The 26,648-nt window shown below is 51.7% G+C and overlaps 10 protein-coding genes across 10 annotated transcripts; 5 read left to right on the forward strand and 5 right to left on the reverse strand.

Moving 5' to 3' along the window:
- Positions 1–22: 22 nt before the first annotated feature.
- Positions 23–841, forward strand: COCCADRAFT_561 (uncharacterized protein; the record flags this gene model as incomplete). The annotated part of the gene is made up of 1 exon (XM_007708641.1): positions 23–841. One exon carries the CDS (start codon positions 23–25, stop codon positions 839–841), a length of 819 nt encoding a protein of 272 aa, XP_007706831.1.
- A 772-nt stretch (positions 842–1,613) lies between these two features.
- On the forward strand, positions 1,614–2,685 carry COCCADRAFT_81969 (uncharacterized protein; the record flags this gene model as incomplete). Its single annotated transcript, XM_007708763.1, has 4 exons — positions 1,614–1,698; positions 1,749–2,094; positions 2,151–2,333; positions 2,394–2,685. The coding sequence occupies 4 exons, from the start codon at positions 1,614–1,616 to the stop codon at positions 2,683–2,685; spliced, it is 906 nt and encodes a 301-aa protein (XP_007706953.1).
- Positions 2,686–3,060: 375 nt separating this feature from the next.
- COCCADRAFT_21875 (glycosyltransferase family 34 protein) lies at positions 3,061–4,281 on the reverse strand (the record flags this gene model as incomplete). The annotated part of the gene is made up of 3 exons (XM_007708668.1): positions 3,061–3,657; positions 3,713–4,106; positions 4,253–4,281. 3 exons carry the CDS (start codon positions 4,279–4,281, stop codon positions 3,061–3,063), a joined length of 1,020 nt encoding a protein of 339 aa, XP_007706858.1.
- A 789-nt stretch (positions 4,282–5,070) lies between these two features.
- Positions 5,071–5,469, forward strand: COCCADRAFT_21876 (uncharacterized protein; the record flags this gene model as incomplete). The annotated part of the gene is made up of 1 exon (XM_007708669.1): positions 5,071–5,469. One exon carries the CDS (start codon positions 5,071–5,073, stop codon positions 5,467–5,469), a length of 399 nt encoding a protein of 132 aa, XP_007706859.1.
- A 502-nt stretch (positions 5,470–5,971) lies between these two features.
- On the reverse strand, positions 5,972–8,344 carry COCCADRAFT_32203 (uncharacterized protein; the record flags this gene model as incomplete). Its single annotated transcript, XM_007708695.1, has 2 exons — positions 5,972–8,065; positions 8,126–8,344. 2 exons carry the CDS (start codon positions 8,342–8,344, stop codon positions 5,972–5,974), a joined length of 2,313 nt encoding a protein of 770 aa, XP_007706885.1.
- A 914-nt stretch (positions 8,345–9,258) lies between these two features.
- COCCADRAFT_32204 (uncharacterized protein) lies at positions 9,259–11,806 on the forward strand (the record flags this gene model as incomplete). The annotated part of the gene is made up of 2 exons (XM_007708696.1): positions 9,259–10,590; positions 10,667–11,806. 2 exons carry the CDS (start codon positions 9,259–9,261, stop codon positions 11,804–11,806), a joined length of 2,472 nt encoding a protein of 823 aa, XP_007706886.1.
- Positions 11,807–12,684: 878 nt separating this feature from the next.
- COCCADRAFT_567 (uncharacterized protein) lies at positions 12,685–14,250 on the reverse strand (the record flags this gene model as incomplete). The annotated part of the gene is made up of 4 exons (XM_007708642.1): positions 12,685–13,695; positions 13,746–14,026; positions 14,083–14,127; positions 14,181–14,250. The coding sequence occupies 4 exons, from the start codon at positions 14,248–14,250 to the stop codon at positions 12,685–12,687; spliced, it is 1,407 nt and encodes a 468-aa protein (XP_007706832.1).
- A 676-nt stretch (positions 14,251–14,926) lies between these two features.
- COCCADRAFT_568 (uncharacterized protein) lies at positions 14,927–17,169 on the reverse strand (the record flags this gene model as incomplete). The annotated part of the gene is made up of 3 exons (XM_007708643.1): positions 14,927–15,375; positions 15,424–16,413; positions 16,701–17,169. The coding sequence occupies 3 exons, from the start codon at positions 17,167–17,169 to the stop codon at positions 14,927–14,929; spliced, it is 1,908 nt and encodes a 635-aa protein (XP_007706833.1).
- Positions 17,170–18,822: 1,653 nt separating this feature from the next.
- Positions 18,823–19,143, forward strand: COCCADRAFT_82150 (uncharacterized protein; the record flags this gene model as incomplete). Its single annotated transcript, XM_007708764.1, has 1 exon — positions 18,823–19,143. One exon carries the CDS (start codon positions 18,823–18,825, stop codon positions 19,141–19,143), a length of 321 nt encoding a protein of 106 aa, XP_007706954.1.
- Positions 19,144–23,657: 4,514 nt separating this feature from the next.
- Positions 23,658–25,376, reverse strand: COCCADRAFT_82258 (glycosyltransferase family 2 protein; the record flags this gene model as incomplete). Its single annotated transcript, XM_007708765.1, has 1 exon — positions 23,658–25,376. The coding sequence occupies one exon, from the start codon at positions 25,374–25,376 to the stop codon at positions 23,658–23,660; it is 1,719 nt and encodes a 572-aa protein (XP_007706955.1).
- Between the last annotated feature and the right edge of the window lie 1,272 nt (positions 25,377–26,648).

Genomic DNA, 26,648 nt, shown 5'->3' on the forward strand with positions numbered 1-26,648 from the left:
TTGTAAAGCCACTGCCTTCGTCATGACTCAGTCTGAAGACACTCCACCCCAGATGCCTGCCTGGTACGTGCCAAATGCGACCGAGGACAATGTAGCGCCGGAAATCCGCGAGGTCCTCATAGGCTACAGCGGCATTCCGCGGGACCAAGTCCTCAACCACATCATGAAAATCCGTGATGAAGCTTGGAAAGTCTATCCGTATCCATGTATCGGTCAATTTCGATTTGTCGATCGCAGCTTTACAAAGCCTTCCAAGGGGTTCGATGAGATAATACAACGCGTGCGCAACGGTGAAAAACTGCTAGATATGGCGTGTTGCTTCGGCCATACAATACGTGAGCTGGTGCATGCCGGGGCGCCAGCCGAGAACATTGTCGGTTGCGACCTCCAAGCCGACTTCATCGAATTGGGATACAAGCTTTTCCAGGATCGGGACAAACTTGCAACCAAGTTTATCACGGCAGATATTTTTGATCCTGATTCCGCGCTTGTAGAGTACAAGGGGTATTTTGATATTATCCAGGCGGGCAAGTTCTTCCATCTATGGGGCTACGAAACACAGATCGTAGTCTGCAAAGCTGTTTTTGAATTGCTGCGGCCTCGGCCAGGTTCGATGATCGTCGGTTCACAGATTGGAGACCTAGAAGCTGGGGAAGGACCCTCACCAGTAGGGAAGATGTTTCGGCATAACCCAGAGAGCTTCAGGGAGATGTGGGAGAAGATAGGAAAGGAATTTGGTGTCAAGCTCACAGTTGAGACCCGGATGACAAAACTCGCCGAAGGGCATTTTAGGTTCTCAGATCATACCAGAGTGCTTTGGTTCACCGTCCGCCGTGAGTAGCTCTGCTGTATTTCAGAGCCTATTCCGTTGTCCAGACATGTACTTGGCAGCTAAGCGCCAGGCTGCAGGGGCCTACTTACCTGTGGGTCTTCGAATCGTCTGGACCATGTACAATACAGATCAGCCAAGATGAAGGGATGATTTCCGGAAGTGATCGCGCTGGCTTCAGCTGTATCTGGAACAAAAAATAAATCTTGGCTGTTTTTGTCGTAGTGCACCTGCACTTGGATTTTGCCGGAACCGGGATCTGTAGGGATAATGTACCTGTTCACGGCAACGCCAGCCGCTTTCTAGTATATGCATATTTCCCCAAAGTCTTCCAGATTCCATGTTCAATTTCTCGTGTTTGGCTAATTGGCCACCATATCGCTCGACCATACAGCCGGTACAGCTATATTGCTAGCTGCAGGAACCAGAGCAAGCTTCTGTACGATGGTCATGCTCCACAATATCTCCCGGCGGGTGGCGGTCAATTGCTTCGTGTTCATTAACTACTCTTGTCAAGAATAGTAGTTTGTTCTTCTGAGCCGAGGTGCTTTGACCGAAAATTTAGAAGCCCAAGAGCCCAGCCGTTCATTTATTTCATATTGGAACCCACAATGCTGCATACTTTTTGACTATATTTACACTACGCAGTATGAGAAAAGGTAGGCGTCTCTGGATCTATTATAAGTATTGATCTTTCTGGTCAAAGATCACTATCCGGCACCAGTTGAGAGCTCGGCACTTTGTGAAAGACCTTACTACCACTTGAGGCCTGTAAACCATCAACATGAAGGTCTCAATCCTCGCTGCAGTATTTGCTGCAACAGCTGAAGCGGCAGTCCGTGGAAAGAGGCAAGCTGGAATTCCCGACGGTAAGAAGAGTCATTTCTCAGAAAAAGCTCACTGCTAACAACATGAACAGTCAGTCAGTGTGGGCTGGACGCATTCGAAGGCCGCACGTCCGAAGCATTGCTTTTCTGTTCCAATATTTTGAAGTCAGGAACGGCCACCACTACTGTGACCAATGGATTCACGAGGACGACGACTACGACGGCCACGACCACGACCACGGTGACGATTTCGCCTTCAGCCACCCCTAAGCCGACGCCAACACCAACTCCTACACCGACTTCCAAGCCGACTTCTTCTACTCCTGTACCTCCATCTTCATCTTCTACCCGGATACCGCCATCGTCATCATCTATTCCCTCTTCCACAACACCATCCTCTACGCTAGTCTCCTCGACTCTTGTGTCGAGTCCTTCTCCGTAAGCATCCATTTCCTATTCTACTAAGTAACCATAAGTTACTAACGAGCCCATAGCACACCCACCGCACCACCCAGCTGCGGTATCGCAGCCTACGTCAAAGTAACCCCAGCGTACTACTTCGAATCAAGCGGCACAAAGAATACCTTCGACGCCTGCAGCGCCCTCTGCAAAGCTGATTCCAAATGCAAGAGCTTCGGCTACGGAGAAGCAAACTGCATGCTCTTCGATGTGACTGTGTACGTATCCCCTCCTCATTCCCCCTCCACTACTACTATCGCTAACTCCCGCCGCTTTAGCTCCGAGAACACAAACCTCAACCCAACATCCCCATACACCTTCTACGATTCCTCTTGCCCCTCCGAGATCCCCATTCGCAAGCGCTCCCCTCAACTCAACATCTCGATCGGCTTGCCCGGCGGCATTGGTATCTCACTTGGCCTGGGTAATGCGGGTGTCTCGTCTGCATGCTCGTGCCTTATCACTAGTGGCCCGGCTAGAACGACGGTGACGAGGACGGTGAGCAGCGGGACTACGACGACGACTACGGCTGTTAGTACGGTCACGACGACGAAGGCAGCGGCGAAGTGAAACAATTGGGGGAGGGTAGGGGTTGAACTAAGTAGATAGGAATTGAGTATCATTCTGATGTTTAGTGTGTTCGTATGGTCGTGTTGAAATTTGTCTAATTAACACATATGTCTTGCTGCTAACGCAGTATAGATCCCATAGGACGCCTTTACTGAATGCTAAACCGAATGCTCTTCGCTGCGTCTTGTTCTGAGTCAAATTTGGATCCAGAATAACTGTCGGTCCCTCGCTTCTCCGGCGCAAGATATTACCGTGCCGCAATTTTCCTTGTAGTGTCGCATGCGTTCTGCTCAACGCAGTTCATAAAACACCAACCCTGCTCCCAATCAAGAATCCCAAGTCGAGACCGATTTGCCTCCTCACTCGGTCCCATCCTCACCTTCCTGCTCTTTCTCTCCCTCTTTTCGCCCAATAATCTTCAAACCACCTCCTACACTGATTATGAACCCAACACCCTGCAAAATGCACCGCCAAATCCCCCTCACTCCACAGCATATGCGGCCCCCCAGCCGCATACGCATTAAAACTGCGCTGCGGAAAAATGCCCACATGCTTCCTGACCAACTCATGCTCAAGCATCAAATGCTTAATCGCATTCTGCTCGGCAAGATGATGTTCCTTGCCCATCAACATGGTTTTATCCGTCATCATTTCTAGAAAGAAGCGTGTGAACGCTGAGCGCCGGAAAAATATCGATCCAGCGTTGACGAATTGGTGGTCCTGCGTTATGAGGATGTCGACATCTTCGACGCGGTAGCGGGTTGGTGTGAAGATGTTTGTTGGGGGTCTGGTGCCATTGAGAAGCATGGTGTTGCGCATTATGCTTTTTTCAATTGCGGAGGGGCTGAGGATGGTGGAGATGAGGGGGACGGAGGGGGTCATGATGATCATGTCGGCGTCCATGAGCCAGATCCATTCGGCTTTGGGGTGGAGGTAGAAGGCTTCTGCCAAGGCGGGGATTTTGGCCCATACCTACATCTGTTGTTAGATATTTTGGGGGTTGGATAAGAGGTGGAAGCGGGCGTACCCGGTGAGAATCTCCAATATCGTAGCGACTTGTGTTTAGCCAGAGGTTGGTGTAGCCGTGTCGATTACAGTATTCTTCCCGGTTCTCCAGTACCCGCTCTAGTAGGTTGGGGATCTGGCTGTTGTGGCCGCCTCCATCGCTTGCTGTTAAGATGATGACGTTTTTGGGTTTCGGCTCGCGCTTGAATCCATTGAGGCTACTTGCGTAGTCGGGTACGTCCCAATCCCATTCAGGTTCAAACTTGAAGTATTGGGTTTGAGGTTGCTCGTTGTTTGTTTTCAGTTCTACTACGGTATCACCCGTTATGTACTCGCGATATCGCTGAATGGGAATTGCATGGTGGTAGCTTAGGGGAACGATAACAAGGAAAACAGCGAATGTAGCGAACGCGAGTCTGCGTAAAAGAATGGTCTCAGCTATCTCAGTCTATCAATAGAAGAGGGTCCAGAGGCTAGCGGGGTGTTGTTTGCATGGCGATTTGGATAGAGATATGCATGAATCGCGTTGCCGAAACTAGTTCTTGATGAGGAATCTACTCACTTCTTTGTCCACCGCTGCGAAGACTGCATACTGCCTGTCATTAGGGGCGCAGGAGCGCTTTTATATTGAAAGGAGCTGGGTCAAAAAAAGGCATATTGGAATACGCGCCTTCTCAGTGAGATATATACTTTTGTTTGTACGTAAGCCAGCATTTAATTCAACAGTCATCAAGATTAGGCCGAGAAACCGCATTGTCGCCTTTTCAACAGGATATGCTGGTGAGCCATCCGGGGTTTTGCACAGCGGTGTTAGTCCAAAAGGAGGTGTAAGGTTCTAACGAGATTATACGCGCGGGACGACCGGCTAGCGTACCAAGGTTCCTAAATGGGAACAAGACAATGCTATCCGTAAGCATCTTAATAATTGGGCCTTTTATTGGCAACTGCCGTTCGAGTTTTGCTGATGCAGTGCTTTTCAGTACTCACAGCGAGTATGTCTTTTCGTTTACTAAAAATGAAGCAATAAGCAAAAATACAACGAATCCCATATTCATCTAAGAAAATTACCTCTACACGGCTCGACCCGGCAACACCTCGTAAATTGCTTACGTTGTATCGCAGATCCTAGCGAGCCTTCTATTAAAACAGGCATGTCCTTCTATAAATCTCCAAGCAGCCAATCAACCGCAGCAGGGCAAGCTTAATCAGCGCTAAGTAAAAAGCGGCACTCCCAAATCTTCCGATCGGAACCCTCACCTCACAACCCCAGCAGCTTGGCCAATACCAAGAAAACAAAAGAACTCAACCCCTCCTCAAATCGAAAGCCGTTCAGCGTAAAAAAAAAGGAAAAAAGGGGGAAAGGAGAAGAGACAAAAGAAAATGTCATATCTAACCCAAATCACAAACCTAGCCGAATACCTGGCCTGCATCAAAGCCACAGCGGGCAAAACCATCCTCCTCGCCTACTGGCCCGAAGACTCGACCTCCAACGAAGTCGTTGCCGCGCTGCAAAAGCTCTTACCAGCATCCAGCTACGCAGAGCACGAGGTGGTAGATGTATACTGCTTCGACATGTATTCGCTGCCGGAGCTGGGCACCATGCTGGATGTCAGTTTTGTGCCGACGCTCATGTGGTTTATGGATGGGGTGATGGATCCGATTGTGTGGCATGAGGGTGTGGCGATTGAGGGTGAGAGTGTGGAGAGGGGGGTTAAGCGCGTGGTGGATAGGGTCAAAGGGGGGGATATTGCGGGGGAGGATAGTGATGATGATTGGTAGGTTGGGGGTGATGGGTGCGGATGACGGCGCTAGAGAGAGGGGGAAGCGTGGGGCTGTGAGTTTTGTTTGTGATGCTACTGAGGTTTGGGGACTAAGAGTACTGCTGGAGTTTTTGTTGCGTTCAATGCTGGCTTCGATATGATACTCGTCCTGGCACCTTTTTTTCAATCGCATCTTGTCGGACAGCCCGTTCGGAACGGCTGATATTGACAAGCGTAACATAAAGTTCGGCTTTCCGGTCATCTCCATTGCATGACCCTTTCTTGATAGCGCAAGGGGTATTCACATCAGCCTTGCAGATGCTCGGATGAGAGTCAAGGATCAAACAACCTTTAAAGTACAATTACGAAGTCTAGATATATGACATGAAAATTGGAATATATTTTCATTAAGCGAGAAGAAAAAACGTCGAAGAACTTTTTATACAACCGACACACATGGTCCTCACGTCATAATCACGTGGCATAACATACACACTCCCACTTCTCTCTGTTTCAGCCCTTCAATCCACAACCTCGAGCATACTATACGCCTTATGCGCCACTGATTTCTTGATCACGGTCAACGGATCAATATTCTTTTTCACTCTCTTAATCTCCATCATGCCATCCGCCCCCTCGACTCCCACCTCCACCTCCTCAATCTCGTGATCGTCGTCAAACGCCCCAGTCTCCAGGAAGAGCCTAAGCATACCTTGCGAGTAACCAGAAACAAGCGATGTATTCGCATCATCCATGGTCGCCGGCTTACTCGTACTGTTTCCAGCGAGGTTCCAGAAGATGAGATGCGGAACCTCGTAACCCGCCTCCGCATACGCCTCTTTAACGCGTTGGAACGAGGATGTCCATCGACTCTCTGCTCCGTAGGCCTCATTGAACTGCATGTCACTGAATACGAAAACCTGCTTGACCATATCTTCTTGCTTGAGCTTGTTCTTGATAGCCATGGGGAGAATAACTTTTGTGAAGACAGCAACGAGATCCGTGCTACCACCCCAGGGGCTTTGCTCCAGAAACCTGACTTGCTCTCTGAGTCCCTCGCCTGCGCCGCTCGTAGAAATGTATGCGGGGTAAGTTTCAAAGGTGATGAAGCCGTTACCAAAGGGCGGTGCTGTGACCTCTGAGATGAGGAGGGAGAGGCCAATGGCAGAGTCCATGGGGCAGGAGCCATCTTTGAATACTTTAACGCCCATGCTGCCACTTACATCGCATACGGCGATGCTAGATTGCAGAGTGCCTGCATCGCGTACGCGCTGGACGAGAGTCTTCCACTGGCCATCGACGAGATCTCCAAGTATCTTGTCTTGGTTGCTCTGTTTTATAGCCTTGAAATTGACTTTCTTGCCTTTCCTCAGGGGCACCTGCCTGCTACCGGTACCTCGTGCTTTGCTGACTAGCGTCGATGGCAGCAGGGTAGCGCCAGACACGGTTGCAGTACCGGCGGTGACGTTGTTGACGTAGGTGGTAAAGCGCTCCTCGTCTTTCTGCATGAAAAGTGGACTGTAGCGGTCCATGGCAAGTGATGGTACCTGTTCATACTTGATATTCTCAAAAGTTTTCGCTGCAATCTCCCGCTCAACGATACCCAGGGCCTTACGTAGAGGTGATGCATACTGTTTTCGATAGAGCTCGCGGGCATGACGGAGGTAGAGTTCGCGGTTGCTGGCATCGGGACAGTGCAAGGCAGGATCTGGGAAGAGAATTTCGGCAATAGAAGACTGGATGAAGGTCTGCTTGTCGTGGAATTCACCAAAGGTGGGCGCCCACTTGGCTGCGAGCGATATCTTTTTCAAGTCTGATGCCTTTCCAGAATCCAATAGGGCTTTGTCGGACTTGAGTTGCTCTGCAAACATTCTCGCGACAGTAATGTGTAGCGCACGATGGAAAGGATCGTTCTTCAGCTTGTCTTGCACCCGCTGGTTGTGCTCTTGTCTTTGGCGGTGTCGGTTTTCTTTCGCAACCTTTGGATCCCAGTTTCTTGTTTCCTTAGGGTGTTCTGTATTATCGATAACCTGAGTGAGCAGAGAGAACGGGTCGCCATCGAACTTGAGTTGGTCATTTGCTGAAAATACCACTAAATTGAGGAGATCTTTCCAGTACCCATGCGACATTCCATACTTGATGTCGTGTGCTTTGGAAGGATCAGACTCACCAACCTCCACCATTTCAAAATCGTCTTCAAGCTTTTTGATCGAGTCGTCCTTGGACTCAGGTTTTGGCTCGGCCTTCTTCGCTATGACGGGTCGAACTAGCCACTTTAGGTTCGCCAGTAACGTCAAAGGATGGTTCTCGGCCAGCCAGCTCAAGGCCGTGTACGCGGTGAGTCGACTGCTTTTGCCCAGATGAATACTGCGTGCATTGAATATGATTTTCAAAGTTAGGAGAGGGTCTTCGTTCCAGGCATCTTTGAGTAGGGTCTTAAGTCTTTCGGGCCCGGTAGCCTGGCCAAGGTCATAGAATAGGTCCACGAGCACATGTTTCGATGAGATGTTGGTGACGTCGCCGTTCTCTGTCAAGGTTTGGTTGTTGGCCGCAAGCTGTTCATCTGTTCGCACGTGGGCGGCGTGATTTTCTAGGCCAGCGACAAATGGCGCTTTCTGTGGACGGAGATTGTTAGCGTCAGACGATGCCTTTCGCTTCAATCCGGTGCTACTCACGGGCTCGTTTTCAGCAACGGTGACTGATTGACTGCCATTGGCAGTGGATTTTTGTTCGCTGCCCTCTTTCAAGCCATTTGGATGTATTTGCTGCTTCAGAAGATGCTGGAACTCATCTTCTGACATGTGTAGTGCCACATCCTCTGGAAGAAATACAGGGAAGGATGAATTGAGTACTGAATGCTTCTGTGAGCCGGCAGCATCACTGTTGGAAGCCATTTTGAGGAGATGGCTCTGAGTTCTAGATTTGGTGTTTATTGGGTTGCTGATATTTATATATACACAAGGTGTGAGTCAAGACGGAAGAGGCATGGTAGGTGTTGGTGTGGGGTAACTGGGGGCCTTGGAAGATGGAGGTGCATGGCTGCCTATGGAGGAGCTTGTAGCTTTGTTGCTTCCTGGATCCACAAATGCTACCATCGGAAAGAAAGGGCACAGCAAGACGAAAGGGCGCAACTGTTACTTGCCAGACAATTGTGTGGGTTTATCGAGACAGTAAACGCGTATCGAAATGCCAGACTAAAGATAGTGTAGCCTACAAAGAGAGGACTAATGAGCAAGCTGCAGATCTGGAATTGATCACCCGTATGTCCATTATCTTGTGGCTGCACCTGCGCGTAAGCAGGAAGTAGGCAGCCAAGGTCACGTGATTGTCACGGTACCTGTGCCATGGAGAGATGGGGGATGGGGATCAATGTCGATCACAACGCTTAGTCTCTTGACGTGTACAGGATAGTCGCGACCTGAACAGGCAGCTACTCCGTGTGTACATACGTAGTTGACGCCATTGAGATGTAGCTGGCCTCGCATTGCCCTCTGGCGGCAGAAGCAGAGCTGGGGAGCAAGAAAAGGGCGAATGCGTCATCTCACCTACAGTTGCTGCGACACCCTCTAGCCTTGCAGCATTTGCAGACGCCTCAACAAAAACTCTGCGCGTGTGTAGACAACCATTGGCACGCCTGCTGGGATGTCCATGTCCTCGAACCCGCCGTGACCGTCAAGCTAGGCTTGGGGATGGCCTGAAAGCCAAGGCTGGCACGGCCTTCCGTACCACTTCCAAAACACCGTATTGACCCTTGGGATAGTGTTTCCAGGTGCCTTGAACCTGGCTCGCGGGCCGGACTCCACTTGACATGGCATCGTCCCATGCTCAACCCCAGAGTCTTCGCCATGCCAACGACCAAGCCCTCTGGCCCGCCGCTCCCGTCCAGCTCGCGCGCGGCCGCCAGCCCAGAGACGCGCAGGCCAAAACGGTGCCCTTCACCAACATCACCACCTTTGACCGCTTCGAGGCCTCAGTACGCGACTATCTCAGCAGCCCGCCAGAGGACCCAGAGCACACAGATGCCCAGTTCTCCTTCTGGATAGGCACTCGTTTCTCAGTCCCACCACCCTCGTCCACATCGACATCCCGCACGTCTCAGCCCCAGCCGCCATCTCAGCAGCCACCGCAGCAGCAACAGCAGCAACACCAGACTCGCCTCCCCCACCAACAACCCCATACCTCATCCGGCTATCAGTCTGCCCCATATGGCAGGCCTCCGCAATATCAGCCTCTCCCAGACCCCACTCTTGCACCCCGGCCCAGCTTCGCCGAATCCGTCGAACCGAATAATGGGCCCAAGAAAGTGGAGCTCAGGGTCGAGTTGACTGTCGCGGAAGCGTTGCAGCCAACGCCGGACCCCAAGGACAAGATGCGGAAGCAGAGGGCAATAGCAAAGTGCTGCGTCGATGCAATACAAAAGATCGATGGGTACCGCTACAGCTTTCACAATTGCTGGAACAGCAGAGAGGATGACAGCTTCCGCTTTTCCTACTACTGCAACGACTCGCTCCTCAACAAGGACCGTGCTGCCAATGGCAAAGGCGCAAAGATGGGTAAGCGTGCGACCAAACCTGTCTACGACTGCAAGGGCGTGCTGTCTGTCAAGTTCTCGGCCTCCAAGCAGACGCTTGATGTCTTCTACAAGCATGTGCCTATTCATAAGACATACGAAGAGCGCGCACCGCCCCCACGCAAAGATTCCAAGCGGCGAAAGTACCTCGAGGAAAATGATCCAGAGGCATTGGCGAGGCTCACGAATCGATCCAGACAGCTGAGCAGCGAGGATCCGGACGTTCCCAAGACGAAGAGAAAGAAGCCTCCAACTCCATCTCTTCCAGACCCTCCAAGGTTGTCCAACACTTCACTTGAAAGTGACCTAAGAGCTCAGAGTCTTCGATCGCTTTTGGAGCTCATACAAGTAGACACACCCTCACAGATAGTGCCGACGTCTTCTGCACCACCTCCACCTCCACCTCCACCTCCACCGCCCCCTCCTGCCCCTCATCGTCCTGCTCGGCCAGCACAAGAGCATTCGGCAGCCCCACAAAACACACTATATGTTGAACCTCATATTGGGCAGACACCGCAACGAAAGCGACCCAGGACCAGTTGCAATGCCTGCAAGACAAAGAAGACAAAGGCAAGTCTACAAAAAGAGTGGAAGACGTTGGCACTCGTCCTACTACCCACGCTTTACCGAACTGACATAATTGCAGTGCGATAACACACGGCCAATATGCCAAACGTGTATCACCAAAAACCGGGAATGCTTCTATCCGGAATCCGCGACTGATGAGGACCAACGTCCGCCTACCGGTCCTCCTGAGCCGACACAGCACTCCCGTCAAGCGTCTCACTCTGGTCAGGCTTCAAATAATGAATCCGAGCTTGAAAGATTGAAGAGAGAATTGGAAGAAGCCAAAGCAAAAATACGCGAGTTCGAGACGGAGAGGCGCTCCTCAACGACTCCAGTGCAAGCACCACATACTGCACCCAGACCACGGTCGCAGCCGCAACAGATTCATGTCCAGCCACAGCAGCCGCATGTTCAGCAGCAGCCACACGTTCAGCAGCAGCCACGGCAGATGCGACCTCAGCCTCAGCCCCAACCTCAGTCTCAGCAGCAGCCTCAGCCTCGCCATCGCCCTCAGGTCTCACAGTCCCAGACAATGCCCCAAGTTCCTCAACAGCAGAAACAGCAAACTCCACAACGCCAACAGACCATGCCAAGCCACCGTCAGCAACTATCGCAGCTCAACCAAGGCTCGTCGCGTGGTATTGGCAGCCCACCGCAGCAGTTGATGTACAAGGTTGGCAGTCAGTCTCCACAGCAACGTCCACAACAACGCCTTCAGAGCCAGCAGCAGCAGAACCAAATCGGAGCATCGCAGACAATGACAACAACACAACAACAGCTCCAAGCACACCAGATTCAGTCCTCTCAACTCCAAACACCCCAAAATTACTTTGCAACCAACCACTCTAATCATTCTCCCTACGGCACTCTGAACAGACCAATACCTCAGAATGGGCATACCGTCAACGTCATGACCAACCAGAGTGCACTAATGCCACAAAATGGCATGTCGATGCAAGGCAACAACGTCCAAGCAGCGCAGACCCAGTCACAATCCTCGAACCAAACAAACCAAGAAATGCTCTCTTCAAACGAAGGAATAGCCTCTGCTGCAGCAACTCTCAACCCCAACAACCCTTTTGCGAGAAGTGATTATGCATGGTCTACCCCTGCATACTATGGCTTTCCAAACCAAAATGCAGCTCAGCACCAACAGCAGCAGTCTCAAGACTCCCAACAGCAACAGCAGGCACAGGCTGAGGACGCGCATTGGGGCTAAGACAAGCAAAACTTTGGGGGTTTCAACTCAATTAGGATCAATTACTTGTGTTGGTCCTACTTTCTCTTCCCCCTCCACCCCACGCCTCTCTTCATCTTATTCTTTACTTTGGGGGTTTTGAATCAAAGTATCATGATAATCTTGATGACTGACAAAAATTTCGGATCTTCACTCTGTTCTCCTGCTTGGTGTGAGTCTTTCTGTGTGTGTGTGTGCTAGGGCAAGCGTCGGCGTCCAACTCTTACATCTTTCTTTTTTTCAGTTATTATGAGTTCTTCGCAGAATACGAATTTGAAATATTTGGCGTGTAAAAGACATTTAGATACCCAGTTATTGATTCAAATTGTCATTCTTTTTCTTGGCCCACATATGTTGGTTTCCTAATGCGGGGGGGGAGGATTCTTTTCGAGTTTAAAATTGAGATTTGGACTTGATTTGTGTGGGTTTAGTATGTGGCAAAAATGAGTAGGGTCCTAATACATGTTCAAGGTGAATGAGTTGTGTAGTTCTCAGTTAAGTCATCATTCGTGTGTTTCATAGGAAATGATCGGTCAAACTTCTCTCTTCCTTGATTCTGAACAACAATGATTATATTCCTTCAAAGCGTACCAGATGGAAATGCGTACCTTATCATCCGTCCCTCTCAACGCCAGAATGCCGCTTGAATATGCCTGGGCTTCGCTAACCTAATCGCATGCTGTATTACCCTCTGGTAAAAATGAACCCACCCCCTAAAATAACGCCATGCAATGCTAATGACTATCCATACCCTGTGGCCTCTGGGTGAACTTTTTCCTTTTCCCCTTTGGCGTGGTCTTGTTCGCACTAGTCTCTCCATCTTCCACCGCGTTGTCATCTTTCTTGGTTTCCGACTCTTCCTAGAAACCAATCTTAGAACCCAAGCCTCGGAATGTGTCGCCAATACCACTGCCCATAGCAACCGTCTTGTCGTTTGTCTTGTTTGGCTGAACTTCCAATCCGGCTGCCAACATGTTCAGGCGTGTCAATCGCAGGCGAAGGGTATGATCGTACGACTCTGCCATCTTGAGCGCCTCCTCTTGTACTTCGTGGCGAGGGTCTCTCGGTGGGCAGATGAGCAAGCGATCAACAAGATCTATCCGTGCATCCAGCTGGTGGTTCCTGATCATTTCTTCCAAATCTTCTTCAATGGTTCTGCCTTCAGCTGCGGGGAATTTCGAAGTCATCTCATCGAGCGTGACACAGCTGAAAGGAATGAAGTATTGCACAATGCTCTTGTTCCGGATGCGGCTGTAGATTGTATTCAGAATCTTGGAAAGATACACGTCGAGGAGATAGTCGTTGCGGTAGCCTTCGAGCACTTCGAGACAAGCGCTGTACTTGGAGTTGCAGAAGAGGTTAATGGCGCGGCGGATGTGCGGTTCGAGTTCCAGGAAGTTGCGGAATTCAGTGTTTGCAAGAACTCTGCTTTGCAGGTCGCTGCGATCCATGTATGCCAGAGCGCAGAGACCACCGTAGACTGCCACGTCGTTTGGTGAAATAACCTCCTTCTGCCACTTGATGTATGCTGCAGGCTCAGCAGTCAGGTATGCTGCTGAAGTGCTGAGAAAGGCCGTTGCGGCCTCCCTAAAGTTGCCCATTGCCATGTGACATAGGCCGCTGCATGCAGATATGATGGGTTCTAGCTTGGCCTTCTCTTCACCCTTGACCTGAGTGGCCTCTGACTTTGCCAGATTTGCCAGTACGTTTGTCCATGACTTTTGTGCAATGCTGACGAATACGAGGCGGAGGGTCATATCGGCGAGGTGTTTCGGTGAGGTGCAATGCTCGCGCATCTTCATGTATGCCTTCTGTGCATTGGAGAAGTCGCCAATGTCATAGTAGAAGTGGCCGAGGTCCTCATTGCCCATCTGTGGTTTGTCAGAGCCAGGATGATGGAGTGATATCTATGACTACTTACCCGTATGCTTTCCTTGATCAAGTTGTTCTTATACGACTTCAACTCGTGCTCCAGCCTATCATGCTCCTCACGGACTTCCCGTGTCTTCTTCTCCGCCCAAGTTGTGTCCACCAACGCAGCAGAGTCATTCGGGGCAATGCTGCTGAAATCCTCGACTAATCTTGTATACAACGCAACGTTCTTACCTTTTTTTGTTTCGGCAATGGCCATGCGATATGCATCGACAGCAAGGTACGGAGAGTGGGCACCAATGTGATGGAGGCGGTCGATTCGCGTGTAGCCTACCAGAAGACATGAGGACTATTTGAGTATCGGATTTAGGGTGCAAGAGCCATACCAGTGTAGTTAGCGATATACGACTCCAGGTCGAATTTGGGAGGGTCTAACACATTTAGCACTGCATACCCCACGACAGGGTAATGGTTGACATCATACCCTTGACGACGATTTCGCCCTTGGCCTTCTGCTGCTGGAAGAAGGGCGACTGCTCAATACTCGACGCCATTGTGTTGGTTGTCGTGTTTTGTGTGTCGCGTGTTGTGTGTGTGTCGTGTCTGCGGCGTCGGGAAAGCGGGCGGATAGGCAGTTGATTGCTGTAAGCTCCAAGCTGTCCCCATCGCTGCTGCCTTCCCCACGGCGGGGCGCATTGCGCCATGACTAAGCACAGACCCCTTCGCTTTTGCCTCGCTGCGTTTCACCAGCACAACTCATGACGAGGTAGCAATTTGCAAGCATTGGACAGTGGTTGAAATTATCATAGATGGATTGATATATGGATTCGGAGAAAACTACATCTTCTCGCGGCCAGCCACGTACAGATATGCCCTTTTCGTTCATACATAAGTAGCCACTTATTAATCCCTTCTGTCCTCTCCCTTGTCAACGCCAACAAGCCAGAAGAAGAAGAAAGCAAGAAAAGAGTAGAGCCCAGTGGTATCGGTTGAATAAGAAAAAGAAACAAAAACAAATGCTTTGGTAGTACAACAAAGAAGGTTTCGTCATCACATGTCATTAGCCGTGTCAGTGTACGAGTCGACCATGATGCCCGCCAGGCGACCCTTTTTTTGTTCGCTTTGCGTCCTTTGGTATCCGCCAAAAAGAAACGGGCCAAGGATTCGCTCGAGAACGCTCCAGTCGAAGGGAGAAGAAATATTCAAATGCTGTTTGTACCAACATGTTTTTTACACCGTCCACTCAAGCGGCATCGTCTCCATGGATGGAGCACCACTCGAGATGATGTTGTCAGGTACCCAGACGCCCCTCTCCTCAGCAGTGGCACCATGCACCGCCTCAGCGCGGTTGAGCGTCTGCACATCCAGGTCCGTGACATACGCCTTGCCATCGGGCAGCTTCATGCGTACTTCGAACTCTTGGTCAAGCATCATGTCGTCTTTCCACAATCTGCGTTGACCGTCGTACACACACAAGACGCGCTTCTTCATCTTCATCTTGTCGGTAGCGCAGCCCCAAGAGACGGGGTAGTTTTTGCGCTTCTTGCGTCCGGAGCCAGTAATGGCCACACCACCTTTGGAGAAGGTGAGGCCAGCGCGTGGACTAGACTTGGTGACGCGGGCAGAAGAAATGTGCTGGGTTGCGTTGCCACCCCCGACGTGCTGCGTTGCGCCGACACCTCGGGGATGTGTTGATTGTCAATGCGACTTGGTAGACTTGATGCTACCCCTGCCTGAGCGGGTGTAGCGGCTGCCCCAAGTAGCATCATCTTGGTCATCGTTGTCTACCTCCTCCTCTTCGAAGTCATCCTCATCATCGTCCTCATACTTGGGGATTGTGTACTCGATGCTCTTGGACAGGCCATTTCGGTCTAGGGTTTCGGTGACGTTCTTGTCCTCTGCAACAGAGGTAAGGAGACGCTGGTTGATGGCCTCTGTGGGGTCGGTTTGCTGCACGACGCGCAGCACGCAGTCGTCCAAATGCTCATAGAACTCTTGCGCGTTGGCAAATGTTACTGAACAAGTGGAGCAAGTGCCGGCAACGCTGGGCTGCGAACTGCCAAATGACTTGCGGCTCGCGGAGCTCTTCTTGCGGCTGTTGGGAGGGTTTTGCTCAACGCCATGAACTGATGTGAGATGCCTCTTGAAGACATCGGCGCGGTTGAACGACTTCTCAGCCGCTGAGCCACTGCCTGGACAGAAACCACAAACCATGGTGCCCTTGTAGTGAGTAAGAGTGTGTCGGTTCTTGTCGTACTTCCTTGCAAAGCCCTTGACGTGGTACTCGCAAGTGGTGATCGGGCACTTTTCGGGCCTCTCGTTTTGGTGGGTGAGCATGTGTGCCTTGAGATCTTTGAAAACACGTCCGCACTCTGGGAGTGGGCACATGCCCTTCTCCCGTGTCTCATCGTCTACATCGTAGCTGCTAGAGCTCTTGCGGCTTGTGCCAGAGTTTTGTGAGTGGAGGGAGTTCACTGAGCTTCGCCGTTGGCCGTTGTACTTGGGGTACGGTTGGTATTGTTGAGTGTGGAGGTATGGGCTAGTGCTAGACTTCTTGATCCGTGCGGAGCCTGGTCGCTGGCTATATGAAGAGAACTGCGACAGGGCTGGGGATGGTGGTTGCTCAATGACTGGGAAGTAAGGGGAGGGTGTGGTCCTGATCTCAGGATAAGGGCTCTGAGGAGCGAATGCAAAAGGCTGAATGAGATTAGGATCTGCTTGCAGCACGTTAGTCTCTAAGAGTCTCTTGAAATGGAAGGTGACCAACAAGATGGAGAGAATTGAGAAAAACGCGGCACTGATGTAACAGAAGAAAAACGGAGTGACGGAGAGTTGCGTGGATAGGTTTTGTGACAAAGAAAAGAGTTCGACCTCACAGTTGACCGAGTCGCCGAGGCTGGAGTGACAGGTGTTTTGAAGACATTTTGCTCGGGGGTTGGAGATGGAACAGAAGAAGAAGATAATGAAAAAGAAGAAACGGCTATGGAAGAAACCAGTGACTTACCCACATACGACTTGTCGTTTGCAACCATGCCTGAGTACTCAAAACCAGATGTGAGTCCGCCCATAGGCATTGGGTTCCAAGGCTCGGTGAATTGGGGTACAAGTGATGGGGAGCCTACAGCAGATGAGGACACTGAAGCACCAGACTCTGATGAAGCTGACAAGACAGGAGGCATCTCATGAAAGGAGTTTGATATTGAGTGAGGGGATCCTGCTGGTGTCTGGTACTGGTATGATGGCTTGACACCTTGGGCAATGGCGTCGTAGTGGAACTGGAGGTCTTGCAGCCTTGGGGCGTCTGCAAGAGGAGCCATCTGGTCAAAGGGTGCGGTGAAGGTGTGATCCATACCAAATGTTGAGACAGGCATAAAGGGTTGACTTTGGTGGTAGTCAATGTGTTGTTCCTGAGAGTGAGAGTAGAGCTCGAAGTCGTGAGCCATGCCAGGCGTGTATGGAGCGTAGTCGACCATGATGGAGGATGCAGTGTGTGAAGCAATAGGGAATGGAAAAGCTACAGATGGAGGAGCAGCTTGATGCCTATTTGCGCAGGCAGGGTCAGCATAAGCACGGAAACCGAGCAATCAGGATCGCCGTGGTTTTGGTTGGTAGCGCAAATTAGAGGGACCGGCAGGGGAAAGCTTACCCTCGTCGAGAGCGTGTCGATCAATGTGTCGACTTGACGTATGGGTCGGCGATGTGTGAGTATCGTCGATGCTTTTTGCCGATCCTGTACTGTTTCCGGCTACGGGAGTGACAGCACGTAGTCCCGTCGAGGAGCCTGAGGCTAGCTGAAGAAGCGAGGGACAAGTGGTGAAGCGGGAGCGGGTGTGGTCGAGCAGGGCAAACCAGGGCGTCGGAGAGATCTCAACAAAGAAATGGGTACTGTTGATCTGAGGCCTGGACTGGAGGAACGATGCCTCGGGGGCGAAGTCGGTTTATACACGAGGCCAGAGACAGGACCAAAGTGGCCCCCAGCGGGATGGAGTGCACGAAGCCACCAGGGCGGCATGGCATCCCCTGCCTCGAGGGTATGCTGCCCTACGGGCGCCTGGGCCTCTAGCATGAGGTGGCTGTTTTGGAGCAGTCAGGCCACGCTAAGAAAAATAAAAGAAGGCACAAGTTACCGGCCGCCGTCCATTCTGCTCCCCGCCTCGATCGCGCGCCCCGACCGCTTTGTGGTAGGCTAGGCTGGCAGCAGTCGCGGTGTGCCCGACCCCCGTCTGCGCGAGTCGGGCCACCTGGTGAGCAGGCCATACCGAAAGTAACGAGGGGCAGAGCAGCGCCAGCGAGTAGGCGTGCAGAGGGCGGGAGCGTCCAGGCTGTTTCTGGCAAAGACAAGCGGATTCGGGATGGCCCCTGAAGCAAAGCGTACGCTAGATGACCGCTCCAGTCGGGGAGCCATGGGAGGCATGAAGCCATGGGCTGCCATTCCACAGGCCTGGCGTCAGTAGTGTGTGTGATTGGCGACCGTCTCGCTCTGCCCGGTTCACAGTGCTCAAGATCTGTGGCTGGTGAGCGGCTGTGCAAGATTCGGGATACTGATTGGCTAGTGGCGGTGCTGCTAATTTTACCGGTCCTTTGGAGTGCCCGAGCATTGCCTGCAACGGGGCAGCTAAGCGAGTCTGCTCGTGGGGCTCAGCGGGCGCAGCGCCTGCCCTGCCCCCTCACCCCTCTCACCCCCCGTCTGGCGGTCCCTCTGGCAGGCATCGCAGCGTGCTGACCTCACCGCGTTTCCTACGGTATCATCGTCGTCTGTGGGACTCGCTGATGCAGTAGTAGCACCAGCACCAGCAGCACCAGCACATGTTGCAATGCATCCTCGTCTACAACGACACTCTGACCGTCGCGGTGAGCACAATGCGAGGCTACACACCTACAACTGTGTGCTACGTGGCGTGATCCGTTCTTCTGAATAATCACAGCCTGGTTGCCAGCCAGCCTGCCTGCCAGCCTGCTATCTGTCGTTTGTTAGACAAGAGGGGGTTATATGCAGGAGAGGTCGCCGTCTACTGGATCCTATCCCATGTGACGGCCACCTGCACATGATTTGGATGCGAACATGGCAGGTAATTACACCCCGCCTTGTCCCGGTTAGAGTATCAGACGGCCTGCATGTGGGGTGTATGGTCGCCGTACCAATCTCCCTCAGTGCGTCCTGCCAGGTCGCCCTTCGCTCTGTGCCCTCCCACGCCTTAATTCTTGCCATCTCAGGGTACCGAGGCCATCCTGCCTGTCACACACGGACCTCATGTTCCGTACCATGTCCACGCATAAGTAATCTCGACAGTCAGCGTAGCAACCCAACCTGCTTCGCTGGGTCCCTGAGCGCCCATGGCCCGACGCGGTGGATAAGGTTGTTCAATCCACGAACCGCAGGCTCTTCTGGAACCAGCACGCCTGCTGAGTATACCCTCCTGGAGCATACCACGTACAAATGCGCATGATTATTGACTGTGTTACCGTACCCGATGCAGATGGACAATCTAATCTTGCACCCCTGCTCCACACGCGCTCGACCTCGCTACTCCTACTTTTTACTTGATTGCTTACTTCTCAACTATGGGCCCACCTGTCTAAAAGCGTCAGCGTCGCAACTCGATACGTAACTTTGTTGTTGCTGGTGCTGGTGCTGTTTGCTGCTCCACGAAAGGTACTCCAGGTGGCGCGCAAAGGGCACGCTTATCGCAACCTTCGCGCCGCGATGATGAGCCCGACGATCGAATCGCACCACTTCCCCAATCCAGACTAAAATAGTCTACAAAATCACCGTCACAGTCGATGCGGTAATGAAGGCCGTGTACCAGGACAGTTTTGGGTTTGTGCATGCTGCCTGATGGTTGGTCCACCTCCAATACCATCTGTCTGTGACTTGTGATATGCAAGACGACGAACTATTTTGGTCCTGCGGCCCGCAGGATGCAATGTCCGTGGGGTCGTTTGATTTCCTGTACGCAATCGATACTGTAATCCGACCGCGCCAACGCCAGTATCGTGATCGTGCAGTCAGAGAGGCCAAGGGCGCAATGAAACTACTGCAGGAGAAAGACAGCCTGTCTCAGTGCTGTGATTGTGCACCGCCACAGGCACTCTGGTTGCCAGTCTTTTACTGCAGCACCCGGTGAGATGGGTGCATGCTCTAGGCCCCTCAGGGATCAGGGGTCGGTGCTCCCTGAGCATGTTTGTGTGTGTGTGCGTGAATGACACAACAGGACATGGGACGCTCCGCCCCAGACTGTGGCCGTAGTCCAGATCGCTCCGTGACTGGCATTGGCCCTGCTTGCTGTGAAGCTGCACTTGCGGAGGAAAGGGCCGACAGCAGTAGCGCTACGTACCGCCAGCATGCAGAAGTCAAGTCATTTGCGTCTGTGTCGAACATGGCATCTTGAAAATATAGATTGAGTGATGATAATCGCATGCGCCAGTGTGCAGGCAGCCGTGCGGCCCGTGACGTGTTGCAAGTTGACAAAGTTTGAATGTACTCTACACAAGTCGATACAATCGAAGATCAAAGGGCGCAGGCGGTCATAGCGGCTCCAATGTGTGTGTGCAGGCCTGTTGGGCATGTGTTTAGGCGAAGCGGCTTTTGCCGCTGCCAGCAGTGTCGAGACAGGCGATGGTGGCAATGGCGCTCATCTTGACCCCCCCCCCTCCGAAAAAGGGGATTTAAGCTCCTCAAGTCATGCTTGGATGGGCCCCAAGATTCAGTGCGCCCATAGAGGCTGGGCAGAGCAGTAGCAAGAGCCGTATGTGTGTAATCGGCACTAAAGTGACTCCAATGGTCTGATTTCGTTCTCATTATCGTTCTCAAGGGCGGGCGGTACTGGCTTCGCGCTGGTTAGCGGTTGATTGGGTCGGATTTGGCAAGGGCGTCGCCTACAACGGGGGAAGAGTGCTAAGATCACTCTGTGGCCGCCCGTTTTTGAACAGTCGGTGGTGGTGGAGGTGGGTGTGGTGGTGTGTACCTTTAGACACATGGGCCGTTCAAAGCCACCTGGACGGGTGATCAGCAAGCGATGCCTGCTAGGAGAATACCAGCAGTTTGGCACCGAGCGTCAAGCAGCAACCAGCATCTGGGCTCATGCGACACGAACGATCCGAGGGGGGAGCGACAACCGGTCCACGACCTTGGGCTCGATTGCTGGCTGGTTCGATTGCGATGGCGCTGTACCCCCCTCTTTCCCTCACTGCCTCGTGCCCTTGGGCGAGCTTGGGGAGCCATTTTTGGCATGACCGCAGCAGTACCGTATGCCATGGAGGAGAGGGGCGATGAGACTCGGAGCCAGGCTAGTGGCTGGCGAATGGCCGTTGTGGGTTCACAGAGACGCCAGGTTAGTTATCGACGGCCGTTGCGTGGGCTCACCGTGAGTATGGATGGGCCGATGGGCCAAAGTTTGGTGGTCGGTTTCGGGCTCGCCTAAAAGCAAGTGACCCCGCAGCCAAGCCACCGACCCAGAAGAGGGAGAGCAAGACCCGGCCAAATGGGTCGCTGATCCTTCCCGCGCCCCGTGAGCGCAAGCGGAGCGACACCATGGCTGCGAGACATATCAAGGGCCAAGAGTGGACAAGCATGCACAACAAACGTACGACTTTGGCCGCCCACTTCCACGCCCATTTGCCTGCATCACTAACCATTCATCTCGCTATCCATGTCCTCCACAGAGCCTCATCATGTGGCCACCCCCTCCCCCTTCGCCCCGCATGCGCACCAATGCCCAGAGGAGGTGAGAGCACATACACACACACTCACTCTGCTTGCACACTCTACTACACACATTGAGTTGGCCCGGACCTACAAATGGCAAGGAAGATGACGCGCCCATGCACTTGTACACACACACACCTCTAGGAAGCATCCAACCGCGATCGATGCCGGCTTCGCAATCAGGGTTCGGATTCGCAAACATGCCTCTTCTGAAACTTCCCGAAGCAGTGCCCTCACTCACCCTAACGCTGGCAAGCCCAAGTATGCAAGCACCGCCCGTAGCTGCAAGGGCCGTCAAAGGCGCTGGCACATCTACACGTATGTGTATACGTCTGTACACATCTACCGTACATATCAACATACACACTTGGACTTTACCTCGACTGCCATCGCTAAAGCTTGCCCATTATCGTGGTACCGAAACCATGTTTGCGCGCTGGCGTGCGTTGCAAGGAAGCGCTGTCTCATCTCCAGAGGCTAGCCCACAAGGTACCGTCACCCATGGCCGCGGACTTGCGACACCATGGACGACGAGCCGGGCCCGGGCCCGGGGCCGACCAGTCCCTGCCATGTCAGGACCAACTGGCAAGCGAGCACAAAGCAAACATGTCTTTGTCTGCACTTGGCCTCTCCATCGCATCCGTGGCCTCCATCCGTCATATTGGCTTCAACTGACGGCTCTGCTTTTGCCCTGTCTAAAACACTCCTACGGCCTTGGATGACAGGGAGGTGTACAAGGGCTTGCGCCGGGCCCGGCAAATGCCTTCGCCCGTATCGTGTCTTTTGGATTCTGGCCCCCAATCTTCGCTTACCCCAGTCTCTCCCCCATGTATCGGGCGGCAACTCGACATCCACTCCCGTCTGCGCCATACCGGAAGCTGGTGATAAGACTTGCTTTTTCCTCCAGGGCCGGGGTGTTTAGGAGCATTCCCGCAATATCGCAATCCTTGGTTGGCGACCATGCAGCGTGGACGTGTTAATCTGGCGCCTATCCTGTAAGGTTTTGCCCAACATGGCACTATTTCAAGAGTGGCGCCGACGTGGTCCTCCCCGTCTGGCTTGGGGGCCAACTGCGTGGGTGAATCCGATGGTCACGCACTGTGTCAGGCAGCCATGCCATGCTGTAATGTCGTGAGAAGGCAATGAGGGGAAGTGGCCCGATGCGAAGGCGTCTCTCTCCCCTGCTCCTTTTTTCTCGCGAAAACCCCTCATCGTAGACGCAAAGTGAGACGGAAAATTTCAGAGTGCTATGTAGTCGCAGATGGACTCAGACGTATCCATCTTGTCGGGTCCAAATTGCCCTCAGCTCATGCGGAGAAAGTACGGATGGGGCAGGTGGCCCTAGTACCCCAAAGCCATATCCTCTTAGACAGTACTCTATTTGGACGACATTACCCACCCTGTGGCCACTTCGAGATGCTGCAAGTGATTTTAATATCTTCGCGTTCAAAGCACATCCAAAGTGCATCCAGAGTGCATATTCACCAGCCCATCGACGCACTACCTGCACTATGACCCAAATAACAAATTAGCGCGAACGCGAACACGAATACGATACCCTGCACACATGGAACACACCCCGCTGTAGGCTCAATCTACACCAATATGCTCACTCATGTACTGACCACGGCCTTTTTCTGGGCTGTCTCAGGATGTATGTATCAAAAGTCATTTTGCCACTTTTGTCAATTCATCGCCATTTCTCAAATAAGTTGACATCACTAGTTTACATTTCGATCCCTAACAATGCTCAACACTTGACTTCAGACTTATCGTTGATTACCTATCCCAAAATTAACTATGCAAAATTATCACGCATCTAGACATAGCTACAGCATTAACACATCATGCAGTAAACGGGGATGGTGAGTAAAAACTCTGTTTCGGCATTTCAAAAGAAACAAACACCATCTATGAAAATCTAGACCGACCGATCTACTCTGGCCAAGCCTTTCTCCGGATACTGCCCATGGGTATCGAAAATACAACTAACGCCAAAGGAAATATCATACAGTCCCCCCTCCCATGCCCGGGAAAACAACATGTTCAAATCGAGGTTCTAGATGTCTGTCGCCCCGGTGAAATCAGTCGCCCATGACTCGGCCGCAAAATCCGCCTCCAGTCACCTGCCGTGAAAAGTAGCAAAGTAGAAAGAGGTGGCTAGCCACTTGCAAGCCTGTTCTGGACCAATTCCTACAGAGCGTAATCCAGGTCGAAAGACAACACAGTCATCTTACCTTGGTCTAGCCCGATAACCTACTTGGCCTTAATGCCATCCAACTCTGGCTGCTTCTCATCTTGCGTGCGGCCAGCCCAGTCGTTGATCCAGAAGGTCGCGACAGTGTAGATCTTGATAAGGGAGTGAGCGTACGCAAACAGAGGGTAAGCTGGGATGGGGAAGAAGTACCAGAAAAAGTCTGAACGGTTCTGTGTATGCATGAACCATGGGATCGTCTTGGTTAGCTTCGACATCCAGATGAAAGAGATCAGAAGACCCAACCAGTAGTACTGGGCTGAAGAGTCGCGAAAGAATGTGGTAGTGGTAAAAGTCCAGACTGCCAGAGTATCCCAGAAGAGAGCGGCATTGTACATCCACGGAAAGTACACCATCCAGACAGAAATGGGCCACTTCCACCATACAGTCAGATCGACGAATAAGGCGATAGGATTCTGTCGGATAGTCGTACGGCTCCAGCGCATGCACTGGTCCACAAACTTGAACTTGTCCATACGTCCTAGCTGAGTGGCCATGGTCGCATCTTCGGTATACTGAATCTTGACGTCCATACCGTGATTGATGACCCAGCGCGTAATGAAGTTGTCGTCGTCAGCCTTGAGCGGACCAACGCCCTCAACACCAAGGCTAGGAAACGACCAGATATACTCATTGAGGAACTTCTCCACAAACTCTTCATCCTTGACGATCCGAGACAAGATCAAGCTGGTACGACCAGAGACGCAAAAGACGCCTCCATCCGCAGCATTTGAAGCGCGAATCTCAAAGTTGTGACGCACAAGATACAGCGCCCCAATGGTATTCCAGAAGCCAGAACGATACCGCGCAACCGTATTCTGATACCAGCTGAGCTCGCAATCATACTCGAGCAGCGGCAACCGCTCAACCCACTTGCGCGTGCCCACAAACCCTACCTTGTCATCCTGAAAAGCCGGGAGCGCAGCCTCGAGGAACTTTGGGGACCACACTGCACTATCATCCGCCATGACCATAATCTTCGTGCCAACCATCTTGATCCCCTCTGCTGTCTGCGTCCGCTTATCCTTCTTGTTAGCCTCACCCGTGACAACAATCCTAGTAGCACTACAGTACCCACCCATCTCTTTCATCTCGCCAACTCCCCTACGCTCTTCAAACGCCTTCTGGATCCCCAACACAATCGGCCGCACAATATCCGCAATACCCGCTTCTGGCGTAGAAAACACAATGCGTTTCGGCTTGTTAGCAAGGATTCCCTCAACCATGCGCGTGAACAGCTCGAGATTCTGGCCGGGACCCACCGTAGCTACCACAACCGTACAGTCCTCAGCCGTGTACTTTGGTTTGCCGTGAGAAGCGCGGTGCACACAGGGTTTGTACTGGGTCCAGAAGACGATAGCAACGAGCGTACGCCAGTACCGCAGTGCCATCAACGCACTGAACCACACCATCTGCTTATCCTGTGCGACCTTGGCTTTCAAGACGGCGGTGAGGAGGCAGAGAGCAGGGACGGTGTGAAATGAGAGACCGAAGATGATGGAGGGGGAGACGGGCTCTAGTCGGGCTTTCATTGTGAGAATGAGGTGCAGGGTCCAGAGTGCCATGGTGAGGACCAGGCAGGTTGCGAGGAATGTGCCGGGGTCCGCCGGGTTGTAGTTCCAGAGTGTGGTCACGGTGAGGGAGGGCGTGTTGGGTAGGGTGGAGAGCCACCAGAGCCAGAGGACGGGGATGGTGGTGAAGGTTGCGATGAAGTGCTTCATACCTGGTTGAAGAGACATTTTCTTTTCTTCAGTTGTTCAAGGGGAAAGCTTTGTTGGTGATTTTTCTTAGTGACTCTTTTTGCTTGACTTTTGCTGATTGAGGTAACTTGCTTTGTTGACTTGCTTTGAGTTGTTGTAATGGAGAGACTTTTTTTCGTTGTTTCTGCGAACCTTTGATATGCCTTTTGGAAAGAGGCATTGTGCAAACGGGTACAGATGGTGTGAGTCGAGCGAGTGAGTGTGAATAGGGACGTTGTGAAGATTCTGGGGGCGCTGTGGTGGTACAGGTGTTGGGGTGGGACAGAAAATTCTCGTGGTGTTGTGAAGAAGTGAGAGGTTGGTGGAGTAGATTGGTGAGAGTTGGACATTGTGTTGTGTTGATAGCGCAGAAGGGAATTGAAAGGGGAGACTGGTTGAGAAGATAGACATGGCTATGCAGATGGGGGTTTTGTATTGGATCGATGTGTAGCTAAGCTTGAGTACATTTTTTTTAGCTGACTTAGAGATATACAGTTGTTCATTTTATGATGATTATTTTGTTATGCGGTGAACTTGGATTCATGCATGTACTGGCTTTCGAAAGGAAACGGTATTTCAATTGCTAGAAGTTGACCAAGAACTATGAAAGAAAACTCCGGAAACCTTGAGAGTAGCTTGTAACATATTACTGATGACTGTACTCGACAACGGACTCGAGAAAAACGTTTGCATATTCGTGGTACAAAGAGGTTCGAGTACAAAACACAACCTTGAATGTTTGATAGATGACTATGCGATGGCAAATCCAGTCATGTCGTTTCCTGGCAACTATGATTCATATTTCAGAATATAGAAAAAGAAACCCCATAACTATACGTAGTTTTGAGTTATAAAGTTTGTTCGCCGTTGCAGTCTCGCCATTTGAATGCGATGTTTGTTGGTTGACGAACTTGTGGTCACTACATAAACATAGCTTCTTACGTGCAGTTTTTATTGACAAGGATGTTAGAGTTGAATCGGAAAAGGGTTTTGGATATCCCGCATCCTTGTTTTTGCTTCAAGTAGACTACTAAGTACGCGGGACAAAAGTACATTTCGAATGACTAACTGAAAACCACAGATGTCAGGTCATTCCTGGGTTCACAGCACTTTAGGAGATCACAGAAATGATAGCGTATTACGTCTAGTATTTCTCACCGTAAGATTTCGACTTTCTCTGTTCTATTAAGACGCACTATCTTACGCTAGACACCTCAGGTTGTACAATACACCAGGAGGCGAAACTCTGAACCA

Source organism: Bipolaris zeicola (assembly GCF_000523435.1).
Source record: "Bipolaris zeicola 26-R-13 unplaced genomic scaffold scaffold_3, whole genome shotgun sequence".
Classification (NCBI taxonomy): Eukaryota; Fungi; Ascomycota; class Dothideomycetes; order Pleosporales; family Pleosporaceae; genus Bipolaris; species Bipolaris zeicola.